Raw genomic sequence first — 14,050 nt, 5'->3', positions numbered from 1 at the left:
CGTGTCAACTCTGTGGTACTACACTGACAGTGGTAGAGAATGAAAAGGACCTGGGGGTAATTGTGCAGGCAGATATGAAGTTCTCTGAGCAGTGCAGTTGGGCTGCAAGAGTAGCTCATGGTGTCTTGTCAATGATATACAGGAATTTTTCTAGCAGGAATAAGGAGGTGATTATTCCCTTGTATAAGGCAATGGTCAGGCCACACCTTGAGTACTGTAAACAGGTCTGGAGGCCTCATTTCAAGAAGGATGTAGAGCTGCTGGAACGAGAACAGAGAAGGGCAACAAGATTAGTGAATGGAACAAAGGGTTGCTCTTACGAAGAAAGGCTTAAGTTTTGCAAATTACAGTGTCTGGAAACTAGGCACCGGCGAGGTGATCTGATAGAGGTGTATAAAGTCTTGAATAGTTTGAGCATGCTCAATGCTGATGTGATTCTTCCTCTTGCTCAGAATAATCACCTGAGAGGGCATAAATTCAAATTGAGGAAAGACAGATGTAGGATAGATGTGCGGAAATTTGCCTTTAGCCAGCGGGTAGTTGGTTGGTGGAACAGACTTCCATCCCTTGCTGTGGAAGTTGATAGCCTAAATAAATTTAAGGCTCAGCTGGACAGGTATTTCAAACGAACGGAGGGGTGAAATGGGAGTGGGGTTTTTTTTTTTTTTTTTTTTTTTTTTGGCTGATGCTGCATAAGCTTGCTTTCTTGCATCATATGCCTCTACTAATGCTAATCCCATTATATAAGGCTATTATTAGACCACACTTGGAATACTGTGTTCAAGTATGGAGACCGCACTTAAAGAAAGATTATGTGCTTCCAGAAAGGGTCCAAAGATGGGTAACTCGCCTGGTGAGATCAGCAAAAGGGTGTCCATATGAAGAAAGACTTCGAATACGTGGGTTGCCAAGCTTGGAAACCAAGCACCTTAGCAGAGACTTGATTGGGGTGTTTAAGGCTTTGAGAGGCAAAATTAAAATGAATGAGGACGAAATTTTCATAGTTATATATGATTCTAGAACTAAGGGACATAATTGCAAGTTACGGGAAGATATATATTTAGAGTGGATTGCAGGAAGTTTTGTTTAAGTTACCACCCATGTAGGTAACTTATTGGAATAAGTTACCTACATGGATGGTAGAGGCTGACAGTTTGTGAAAATTCACTGGATTCAACAAGTCAGTGGTCAGCCTATGGGAGGAGGGAAATGCATAGGTTGTCTATTTCCTTTTCTCTTATTAATTTTTTTTTTTAATTTTCTTCTTATTGTTATTTTTTTATTTTATTTATTTTATTTTATTATTTTTATGGCTGGTGCAGCATAAGCCATAGGCTTCTTTGCACCATAGGGTCATTGCTAATACTAATACTAAATTCAAATTACAAACTATTATTACAAGAAGCTTTAGTTACTGAATGGTTCCATCAGAACTTACAAAATGTGATCCTTAATATGAACTACCAGCCAACCTTTCGTCAATATGAATTGTAACACACAAAATTTTCAACACATTCTTTGGCTATGCATCCTGGGAGTTAAGTTTATCTATAAAAACATTCACAACTTCGTTTTTTGAAATAACCAATTGGTGACATTTTAAGAAAGTCTTTCATTAGCACTCTTGGTTACTCAGTTCGCATCACAGGTTTAATGATGTATGATAACCTAAGTAAAGAAAGGTGCACTCCTTTTTCTTTGGGGCATTTTTCACTTAACTTTCTACATTCCATGTCTTTGAACCACATGGATTAAGAGGTGAGTACTGTAAAAAAACATAAGCTCTTACTAAAATTTAATTAATTATGAAAAATAATTGGTCCTATAAGTCCTTTCTATAAATAATTTGCATAATCTTGGATATTATAAATGTAAGCTGCTTCATAACCTATACTTATAGCCTAAATAAGTTTAAGGCTCAGCTGGACAAGTATTTTGAACAAACAGAGGGGTGAAGTGGAAGTGGGTTTTTTTTTTTTTTTTTTTGGCTGATGCTGCATAAGCTTGCTTTCTTGCATCAAATGCCTCTACTAATGCTAATGCTAATGCTTATTTACAAGAATAATTAATATAACATATTTGCAATTCTATCAAATTTGCAGATAGCAAATTTGATAATGTTTAATTTAAATAATAATATTCTTATCAAGTTTTTCTTGAAATTATAACATTTGAGGATTTAACAATTCGTGTTTCAACAAAAAATTATCCCTGACTACCTTTATTTAATGAGGTAAAAGATTTTTTTTTCTTAGGGATGCACTATACAGGGCATCCCTAAGTTAACTTCAATTTAAAATGCCAGTAACTTTTTATTCAGGTGATATATTGACAAATTTCTCTATAACAGAATCCCATGTTCAAGTCTGGGGTTTTATTATGAACCTCTGGAAGTTCATAGTTTTCCCACTAGAGATGCTGTGAGAGTTAAATTCATTATAGTGGAGTACAGTGAATGGTCAAATGCATTCTGCTGTTCTGCATTTGAACAAATATGTTTGGCATCTGTTATTAGTCATCATTTCAAAATGAGATCTGCAAAATAACCACCTAGTGTAACAGCAATAGTTAAGTGGTACACACACACACAGTCCTTAGTCTGCAATTCAGTCTCAGAAAGTCAGCATAACAAACTAGTTTCAAGCTCAGATTTCTAGAACAGCCCACAAGCTGCTGAAGAAGCAACTTAAAGTGAAGCAGTGTAAGATTCAACTTCTGAAGGCTTATTCAGAGTAAAAACAAAGAAGTTTGACTTTTATGAAGAGTGTTACTGTGCATGAAAGAAGATGAAGAATTTCTCAAGAAAAATGTCTTTAGTGAAGTTATATTCCTCTTAAGTGGAAAGGTGAAGCTCAAATTAAGTTTCACTTAATTTGAGAATATAGGGGGCAGAACACTTGTACTGTGCACAACTCTCCTAAGTTGAAAGTTCTTTTGTGGTATAAGGGTTGCTAAGGTTTAAAAGACCATTCTTTGTGGAGCTGATTGCAACAAGAATCCTTTACCTAGACATTACAGACCTTATCCTGGTACCAAAACTGCAGCAAAAACGCCAAGGTAGCAGATTTTTTTCACCCAAACAAAATGGCATTCCGCTAGATTAACACAAATACATGTCATCTTTTCTTAATGACATTCTCTAAGTGGACTGGTCATGACAGACCTGTTGGGTGGCCACCCAAACTTACACCACTTGATTTTCAATTATAGGGATATATCAAGGACAGGTTTATATGTGCCTCCTTCTCTGGCAGAATTCTTAAAGGAAATTTAAGAATTCTGAACATGATACCACATGATACAGAAACTATCATGTGGTAACAAGAATGGATCAAGGTAAGCTGTGTAGAAACATCCTTTGTTGAAGCAGCATTGTGCATATATATAAACAATTATCAAACAAAACTTGCAAGTTGGGCCAATTTGCATAGCAACTAATTTCTCAAAATATATATATGAATTGAGTAAGCATTTCAAATTGAGCTTTAATAGACACACCCTTTGTAATAACGACAGATATTTTAAATATCAAACTGTAACCAAAATAAAAAAATATTACGTACAATGTTAATTAAACTTGATGCTATCCTGTAAATAGTATAAGACTTACTTCAGGAAGAGTAACTGCTGCAGGCAAGGATTTTACAGAAGAAAATACTGCCATGGAATATCCTTCTCTTTTGACATCATCAAATGCATCAAAAATACTTTGTCTGTGTTTATTTTTTTCAATACAGTTATCTGAAAGAGAAGAAAATTTGTTTCATTAATTCAGTATAGTATTACATAAGTAAAACTGCAAATTTAAATAGTTAGATACTTCTTCTGAATAACTTCCGCACATTGTATATGCAAAACCAACTAACTAAATGAGTGTGAAATAGAATAGACCAACCAACCTTTTCCTGTAGTAAGCCACATATTATGTTGAAAACATGTCACAGGCCACCTAAGGACCCTCCGGAAGCTGCTGGAATCAATATTCCCATCCCCCTACAGATCCACACACCTGGTGTTACCAAAAGCCAATGTAGCTGAGTGGCCAAGCGTGAGGGTAAGCATGCATGCTTTGAGTGACTGTAGTTCAAGCCAGCGTGACTACTAAATATGGTGTTGTTTCTTGTATTCTGTCTTGAGAACTCCTCTGACTGTATGATTGTTCCAGAGTATAAACAGAAAATTTATTTATTTACTGTTTTGGTTAAGTATATAAAGGAATTTTATACGAAATGCTCGTAAAGAAATAAATAAAACAATTTTACAATTGTTTTATTTATTTCACATAAATAAAAAAATTAAAAAAAATCACATAAATGGAGAAAGGATGTTTTTTCCCCCCTTTATAATAATAATAAGCTAAACAGGTCCACCCACATAGCTAGATGAAGATAAGAAGCAGAAATACTGAGCGTTCTGCATCGAGTGTGGTGCAGAATAAAGTTACTTGCATTCAGGCCCTAGGCAGAGAGGTGGGTTTGAAAGTCCACAGATCTGCCTAGGGCCTGAATGCAACTGCAAGTTCTTCCTAAAAAACTGTGCTAATGACCACCCATAAAGAAAGAAAAGACCAAAGCATAAAGTGAAGCATCAAAATGAATGCATTCATTGTGCAAACATACTACAAGGTAACGAAGCTAGAGATTGACATGACAACATACAGGATACGACTACACACCAAGAGGCTGGAACAGTTCCCTAATTTCAGGTCACTGAAAAGCAAATAGCAGACCACAGAATGACCACTGTTATAAAGAACCTGACAGCTCCTGCAATCTTGGAAAAAATCAAGCAGAATGTGAATGATCAACTGCAAAGAACAAAGAATGCAAACACAACCGAACCAGAACTGGAGGAGGAACACCAATTACAAGAACTACAACCCAGAGCAACAAAAGTGAAAACAGATGAGGTAATAAAATCCAGAACACAAGTGGAAGAAGGTCCGAGTAGAATTCAAGGACATAGACTCCACAATGGTCCACACCTTACCAAAGCAGAGACCCAACCGAATCCTGTGGAGTCACAGACCACCTCAATTGGCAAATAATACCAGAATAGTTCAACCACAATAAAATAACACTAGATACCATCTAAATGGAACAGGTTGATGGTCTCAGGATTCGTATTAAATATATAATAATGCAGTATTGCTGAGAAAACAGATAAAATAAAACAGGTTTGAAGTAAAAATTATCTTTAATAAACTTGGAACAAGTTAAAATAAAAAGAAGATAAGATAAAAGTAATAAATCACAATAGCTTTCGGACGGAGGATGCCCTTCTTCAGTTGTAAATGTTATTACAAAAAGTACAGAATGCCATGTGCTCAGCTATGGTGGTCATGCGAGGTGAAAACTGGGTGATACAGGTGCAGGCAACAATTAGTTGTTGGAAGTAGAGGCTTGTGGTTGTAGCTGCAATGCTTGGCTTTGCTGCATGTGCCAACGAGTGTCATTTTGGAGGATGGTTGCCTCACTGATGGGATGGATGTGACCTGTCCTAGTCGAGCACATGACATTCTGCACTTTTTGTGATAATGTTTATAACTGAAAAGGGGTGTACTCTGTCCAAAAGCTACTGTGATTTATTATTTTTATCTTCTTTTTATTTTAACTTGTTCCAAGTTTATTAAAAAAAATTTTTACTTCAAACCTGTTTTATTTTATCCATTTTCTCAGTGTTATTGCATTATTATATATTTAGATACCATCTGCATAGCAGTTTACTGAGCCACTATAGCAACCATTAGGATTAAAAGAAGAGAAACCAGAGACCAACAAGACACAAAGACAAGAAACAACCAGCAATGGAAAGGAGGCTGCAGCACAAGATAGAGGAGCTAAGAGAAGTGAAGACAGGCAAACTGACTAAGTACCAACAGGATAACAGAAGTAAGAAGCTGATCAGAAAAGTGAAGACCATCCTAAAGAAAGAAAACATCCGCAGCAAACAGAAGGCCCATAATCAGAGAATCAAGGAATACCTGGACACCCTCAAGCAAAACCTTCTTGCACTGCTTAAGGGACGTCGGCAGTGTAAGGAGCATGCTCAGAGGAAATCAGACAACTGAATATTTGAAGAAAACCAGAGAACCTTCTATAGGAATATTAGACAAAAGGAGGAGGGGACTGGACTCCCTGACCAGAAGGCACTCTCAAGTTTTCAGGTAACCTATGGAGCGACAAATTAACCATAATGGCCTTGCCCCTGGATAGACCTAGAAGGGAAGAAAACCAAGGACATACAAGAGGCAAAATGGGAGATTTGGGAGGAAGAGGTACAATAGTCGATCAGGAAGTCCCAAAATTGGCAAAGCTCAGGAAAAAACATCCACAAACTTCTGGTACAAGATGTTCAGCTGGACACAAAGGCATGCTGATACAATCCCAGAATCTCTGACTCAAGGAATCACCTACTTGAAGGCTAAGGACAAAGACACCATAAACCTGACAAAGTACAGACCAAACCTGTCTCCCAATGTACAAGATCCTGATTAGTTGCAAAACTAAAAAGATACCAGACCACTTGGAAAGCCAGAACATAATGGCTGAGCAGCAGAAGGGATATAAGAAGATGAGCAAAGGATAGAAGAGGCAATCGACCACTTACTCTACAGTTATGAAGCAAGCCTACAACCTGTACATGGTCTGCATCATCTACTGCAAAGCCTTCAACTCCGGAAATCCTGAAATTCTGAAATTGTTTGTTTGTTAGGAGCATTAGCAACTAAGGCCATATTGCTCTAGGGATATACGGTGGTCATTCTCTGACCTATCCGCATCCTCCGTATTTGGTGGTCACGGGCTCGAATCACGGTCTAATCAAGAAGTGTGTGCTATGCACTGCTGCTCCTACCCACCTGGCTACGGAGGCACCTCTTCAACTCCAGGTTCCATAGCTGGCTGATAGAGACACCGAAGATCTATAAAGTCAACTTGACATGGATACACTTCCTAGAAGCAATCATGGTGAAATGAAGGACTGATATCAAGGTTGAGAACATCACAACCAGACCAACTGCCATCAGAATAGTAATCCTCCAGGGAGTTGCCCTGAGCACACTGGTTCTGTCTAGCTCTTGACTCACTGCCACCACACACAATAACAGCAAGTATTGATATATCCTAAAAAAGGGTGAAAGAATTTATACTCCCTCTCTCACCTGATGTACCTGGATGATATCAAATTCTATGCCAAACCAAGAATCAACTCCAACAGCTACTCTGGATCACCAAAGAGTTCAGCACTGACATCAGGATGTCATTTGGCCTAGACAAATGCAAGGCCCATGGATTCCACCAGGGAAATCCAGTGAATCAAAACTATCAGCTGGCTGAAGATCAATAAAGTGATTGAAGCCATGAGAGAGAGGAGAGATACACAAATATTTACTTTGTAGATCTTCAGTGTCTCTGTCAGCCAGCTATGGGGCACAGACATGAAAACCTTGTGATAGTCAATGTAGGCCATGTATACAGATTATGGTGATTTTCTTGCAGGTTTATTATTATTATATTAAAATAAACCCATTTTCTCCTTTATGGGAATTTTTTCGTGCCACGATGGGTACTGGTGCCAAGTGCATGGTGTGGTCGGTTGTATCTGGCAACTGTTATTATTGTCATTATTATTTTTGGCAGAGGAACACTTACTATCTTACAGGTATTCAAGAATGCAGCTTTATGGAGTTCCATACAAGAGTTTTCTGGGAGGAATATTGTTGCTAGGTTCTTATGGAGGCCTCTTTGGCACCATGCCAGTGGTTAACACAGTGATCGAGATGGTCATTACTTGTTCCATATGCCACCTATCTTTGACTTCCTGTCCTAGGTCTGGGAAATTCCTGATCTTTTCCTCATATGTTTTCTGGAGGTAGCCGCTATGTTGATCAGGTAGGCAGCCATTTCCTTCTCGTTGATGAGGGTTATGTCTGGTCTGTTGTGAGGAACTGTCTTGATCATTATTATAGCACAGCCCCAGTATAGTCTGTGAGTAGAAGTCTCTAGAACAGCCTGAAGTCCCACTTGTAATACAGTAAACCAGTGATACTTAAAGTGTGGTCCACAGACTAATGCCGGTCCTTTGTTACCGGTCCACAACAAATTGTAAATTGGTCGCAGATGTTACCAATCCCCAACGATTCATCCATTACCAGTCCGCAAGATTTGTATTTTACAAATGTACCAGTCTGCGAGGGACTGGATGGATCTTTGATCAGCTAGAATATTTTCGCTAGCTTCTGGTGTATTATCCTGGCCAACTGGTCATGTCTGTGAGTGTACCCACATCCCTGATCACCCTGCATACTGCAGCAATGTGATGGATTGTTTCTGGGGTGAGGTGGCATCGATGACGTGTCATCTGTTACTCCGGGGAACCTTGGCAATGTATTTCCTGTAGTCCCTAGTATTGATTACATGATCTTCGATGGCAAGCATGAATTCTTTGATCACAAGGAAGAACCTTCTTCTTGTCAGCCAAGATTTGGAAGCCACATTATCTATGTAGCCTTGATGGAGTTCATCGTAGTGTCTGCCATGGAGTGTCTTCTTCGCCTATCTTTCTGTCTTTGCTTCTGGTCTTATCCTGGTCAATTTTATAATCTACTTCAGCTAGGTGTTGGTGCAATCTATAATCCCAAAGGAGTACATTAGTATTAGTATTAGTAATGACCGCATGGTGCAAGAAAGCCTATGGCTTTTGCTGCACCAGCCAAAAAAAAAAAAAAAAAAAACCGAATAAAACAATGATTAAAAAAAAATAATAAAATGAATAATAATAATTAATAAAAGAAAAGGAAATTAAACCTATCATCCTATGCGCTTCCCTGACCCGAAGGTACTATCCAGATGACCTTTGAATTTCCCCAAACTGTAAGCCTCTACCACCCATGTAAGTAACTTATTCCAGTAATTTATAACTCGCTGGATAAAATAAAACTTCCTGCAGTCCAATCTAAACATTTCCCCCCATAACTTGAATTTATGTCCCCTAGTTCTAGCATCATTTATAATCTTGAAAATTTCGTCCTCATTCATTTTACTGATGCCTCTCACAGCCTTAAACACCTCAATCAAATCTCCTCTAAGGTGTCTAGTTTCCAAACTCTGCAACCCACATATCTGAAGTCTTTCTTCATAAGGACGTCCATTTGCCGATCTCACCAGGCGAGTTACCAATCTTTGCACCCTTTCAAGAAGCTCGATATCTTTCTTTAGGTGCGGCCTCCATACTTGAACAGTGTGGTCTAACAAAAGCCTTATATAATGGCATTATCACATCCCTATCTCTACTAGCAAAAGTTTGATAGATCATCGATAGGACACCATGGGCCTTCCTTGCCACCTGTTTACAATGCTCAGAGAATTTCATGTCTGACCGTATCATAACACCCAAGTCCCTTTCCTCCAGTACTGGGTTTAGTTAAATTCCACCAAGTGAATAAGTTATTTTGGGATTACTGTTTCCCAGGTGTAATACCTTACACTTTGTTGGATTAAAGCATAGCTGCCATTTTTCTGACCATTCCTGAAGTCTATCTAGGTCTCTCTGAAGAAGCTCAGCTTGACAGTGTTCATTAACTACTCTACCAATTTTAACATCATCTGCAAATTTAGACATCACACCCTCTATCCCTTCATCGATGTCGTTTATGAAAAATAAAAACAACAGTGGTCCTTATACTGATCCTTGGGGAACCCCACTTCTTACATCAACCCAATCTGAGGAACAGCCATTTATCACAACCCTCTGCCTCCTGCCCTGAACCCATCCTGCTATCCATCCAAGGATTTTCCCAGTGATTCCAACCTGTTCCAGCTTATAAAGCAACCACTCATGTGGGACTGAGTCAAAAGCTTTGCTAAAATCTAAATAAACAATGTCGAAAATATTCCCTAAATCCAGCTCATGACCCTTTCAAAATAGTGAACCAGATTTGTTAAACATGATTTTCCCTTTACAAAACCATGCTGAGTATCCTTAAGAATGTCAATTCAATCTAAATGATTCTGAAATACACCCTTGAGCATTGCCTCATTGATTTTCCCTACTACTGAAGTCAGACTGACAGGTCGATAATTTCCCACTTCACTCTTAGAGCCACCTTTATGTATGGGAGATACATTGGCACTTTTTCAATCTAAGGGAATCTCCCCAGAGTTTAGTGATGCTTGCATAATTAGCCTCAATGGTTCAATGCACTCACTTGCCGCCTCCCTTAAGATTTTAGGGTATATTCCATCAACTCCAGGAACCTTACTGGCCTGTAGGCTCAAAAGTTTTTTCATTAAATAATCTTGCGAAATTTCAATATCATTAATTACATATTTTTCAACTTCGCTCCCACAATTTCCCATTGCCACAAAAGGTTTTTCATTTGTAAATATCGATGCAAAATAACTGCTGAGTTCGTTTGCAACGGCAGCTGGTGTATTTAATACTATCCCCTTTCCCTTACGTAAAGATCCGATCTGGTTTGTCCTGCTCTTCTTGGCATTTATATATGTAAAGAATTCCTTATCCCCCCTCTTTGCTCTGTTTGCTAGTGATTTCTCATAAACTGCCTTTGCCTGTCGAACCTTTTCTGTGGCTGTATTACAGATCATCTTGTAGTTGTTATAGGCTTCAGTACTTTTTATTGCTCTGTAACCTTTCCATGCCACTTTTTTCTGCTCAAGTAACGTGACAACTTCACTATTCATCCAACTTGGAACCCTCCTCATGGAGTATTTTTTTAAAGGTAAATACGCATTCAAGGCATCTGTGATTAATGTTTTAAAAGCATATCACACTTCTAATGTATTCATTCTCTGTGCGATATCTACCCAGTTAATAGAGGCCATGTAGTACCTTAAGGAATTGTAATTTCCTTTTCTGAAATTAAAACTTTCTTTGCCTTTTACTGCTGCTAACTCTCTCATCATCATCCACTGTAGAACTCCGTGATCACTTCCTGCTACTGGTTCCTCTACTGTCAGCCCTGTTATGTCATCTGATTCATGGGTGATGATGAGGTCTAGGATATTCTTTTCTCTAGTACTTCCCTGACATGTTGATACAAATAACAGTCATCTAGTTGATTTAAAAATTTTGTTCCCCATGTCAAGTTTCCTTCCCAATTACTCCAATCAATTAGAGGCAAATTGAAATCACCCATAATAAGACATTCACGTTACTTGCCCATTCCATTTACATGTAGAGGCTTTCGTCATAGTCTTCACAATCACCTGGTCTGTAGATTACTCCGACTCGCATTATACCTTTGTTTCCAACTATCTCACACCATACAAATTCTCTACTAGCATGTGAAACGTCTGAATCCGGGAAAGCTATCGTCGCACTCAGGCTGCTTCTGATAAGTAGCATTACCCCACCACCCCTTCTATCTACCCTATCCTTTCTAAATACATTATACAAGCCATACTGAAACTCATCATCCCCAATTTCCGGGTGGCACCACATCTCCGTAAGCCCTATTATGTCTGCGTTACTTGTTTTAACCGGCAGTTCGAATTCGCTCATTTTGTTGATGACACTTGTAACATTACTATATAAACAATTAAGACTTACTGTTCTTGTATATTTAACAACCCTAACACAACCCTTGGAGTTTTTTAGGCTCTCTTCCCTGGCATTAGCTACCTGCTCACTTGAAACGTTTCTGCCCCCAGAACATCTAGATAATATATCCAGTTGGGGTAACAGATAAGAACTCTTGAGGTATGTGCAAGAGTTACTTTGATCAATATTATCTGATAAACGCGTGTCAGTATTACCCACATCCCCCCCCCCCCAACTAGCAGTTTCTCCTGAACCTTTAAGGTATCTTCAATAATACTGGCAAAAACTTTTGCACCACCTTTGTTTAAGTGTATCCCGTCTCTACAAAACAAATTCCTTCTACCTTCAAGTGTGGGCTATGCTGATAGAAATTTCCCCCCTAAAGCCTTGCAGAGTCCTTCAAGTCTTGAGTTAATCCACAAGGCTTTTAACATATAATCCCTCCTATCGTGTCTTGGCAGAATTGCAGACACGTAGACATTGTGGCCTAGCTCGCGGCATTTCCTCAGCATGGTCCTGTATTTTTCCAACAAATCATCAGATCGAGTTCATTTAATGTCATTAGTCCCCACATGAATATAATATTCTCTTCACCCCCTTAAAATCTGACAATCTGTTGGTGACATCATTAATAGTTGCTCCCGGCAGACATACCCTGGTTCTACTCCACCTATCCTTACTACAAAAAATATTCCCCGTTTCCCTGACAGTGGAGTCTCCTAAAAAAACAATGTCCTTTTTAACCAGAGTAGTTTGCACTTGGTTGTTCTGTTTTGTGGACCGAATCGGGTGTGCATCCCTTGGTAGATTGCTGGAGTCTTGAGTCCCTGACAAGCTCCCAGATGCATTATTCTCGAGGGCAAACACCCATTTTTTCAGGGACTCAAATTGTTCCATCAGTGCACCAAATTGTAATTTAAGATCGGTGCACTCTTTACATCGATCACAAAGAAAAGAATCCCCAGGTGAGCTGTGATTAGTCACCAGGTTGACCTTGGAAAACATTCCACAGGTTCTGCAACGGATTAAATCATGACTCACTCGTAAATCACCATTGGCTATTTCCGTGTGAGTCACGATACCCTGTGACGTGTTTAAGGCAGATCTCGTAACTACCATTATAAAATTAGCTAATATCAATGAAAATTAACTTACCTATAACAAAATAATCCAACAATATCTAAATAAATCAAATATTTAAAAGCACTAATCAACAGTAATCCAATTCACTTAACTGAGGAGCCCTGACGAAGCGTGTCCGCTCACCTCAAATGCCAACACTCAAATAGTACTGGAACTGCAAAGTTGTTTATGGCTGTGACCATGTTCCCCCATTCAACTTTGATTTTAGCAGGCTTGTCAGTCTCTGCTGGTATTTCTGAGTCAGGAGGGCCTTGATTCCCTTGTGTTCTAACTGGTGGACCTGCATCATCCCTAAATATCTGTATGTCTCTCCCTCTGTCATGGCTTCAATCTCTTCACTGATCTTCAGCTGGTAGTTTTTCCCGACTAAAACTTGAAGATCCTTGATGTAATCCAGAAGTCTTCAAATTGTCTAGACCAAACTGCATTCTAATGTCGGTCCTGAACTCTTCGGTGATCCATAGTAGCTGTTGGATTTGATTCTCAGTTGCAGCATAGAGTTTGATGTCATCTACATACATCAGGTCAGAGAGAGTGTACAGGTTCTTCTTCCCTTCTTTTAGGGTATATCCGTAATATACTTGCTGATATTTAGCATATATCCATAATATACTTGCTGATATTTAGCATGGTGGACAGTGGGTTGAGTGTCAGACAAAACCATAGTGGGCTCAGGGCACTAATGGGTGTTGACCTGGTTGTGGTTTTTAGGCAAAGGTGAAACCAAGTAAGTACCAGCAAGGTGATGCTGTCAGTTTTTTGGGATGGTTATGTAGATTACTGTGAGGGCAAAGTATTATTCCCGCCTCCTCACAAACTATGTGCTGCTTTAAAAGAAAAAAGACAGAGAAAGCTGTCAAAAGGTGTACACCCCTGTGCATTCCTCACATCCCCGACCTTGCACCCCTGGATTTCTTCCTCTTTCCTGCCCTGAAATCCTTTCTTTGTGAAAAACACTTGGTCGCTGATAATGTGATTTCTGCTGCCAAGACACAGTTTGAAGAGCAGTCACAGGACTTCTACAAAACTGGGTTGCAGAAGCATATTAAGAGGTGGTAAAGATATATCATTTTGTCTGGTGACTATGTTAAAAAAGTGTAATAGATGGTTTTTGTTTCAACCTTTTATCACCACTACTGTGTGAATACAAATCTTTTTTGACTCCCCCATATCAAAATTTGCTTTCATAATTTGGCTATTCTGGAAAAATTGCATAATGCAATTTTATTATCAGTTCTGCTTTTATGAAGTGATCTTTGCTAACTGATCACACTGCAGCACAATATTTAATTCATCAAAACACACAATTGGCATTTATATAAAACAGACTAAGTTCTTTTTATAT

General features: G+C 38.8%; 1 protein-coding gene across 1 annotated transcript in view; it reads right to left on the bottom strand.

The window, feature by feature from the left end:
* LOC150081711 (regulator of telomere elongation helicase 1 homolog) overlaps window positions 1–14,050 on the bottom strand; it is a 281,392-nt gene that overhangs the window by 28,340 nt on the left and 239,002 nt on the right. The window contains exon 16 of the mRNA XM_090380292.1: window positions 3,611–3,741. Within this exon, the coding sequence (XP_090236418.1) occupies window positions 3,611–3,741 (131 nt within the window). The remainder of the gene's footprint in view (window positions 1–3,610; window positions 3,742–14,050) is intronic.

Source organism: Mastigoproctus giganteus, chromosome 8 (assembly GCF_048544385.1).
Source record: "Mastigoproctus giganteus isolate SK-2022 chromosome 8, ASM4854438v1, whole genome shotgun sequence".
NCBI classification, from domain to species: domain Eukaryota; kingdom Metazoa; phylum Arthropoda; class Arachnida; order Uropygi; family Thelyphonidae; genus Mastigoproctus; species Mastigoproctus giganteus.
The sequence above is the reverse complement of the archived record's forward strand: the minus strand, read 5'-3'. Positions and strand labels throughout refer to the sequence as shown.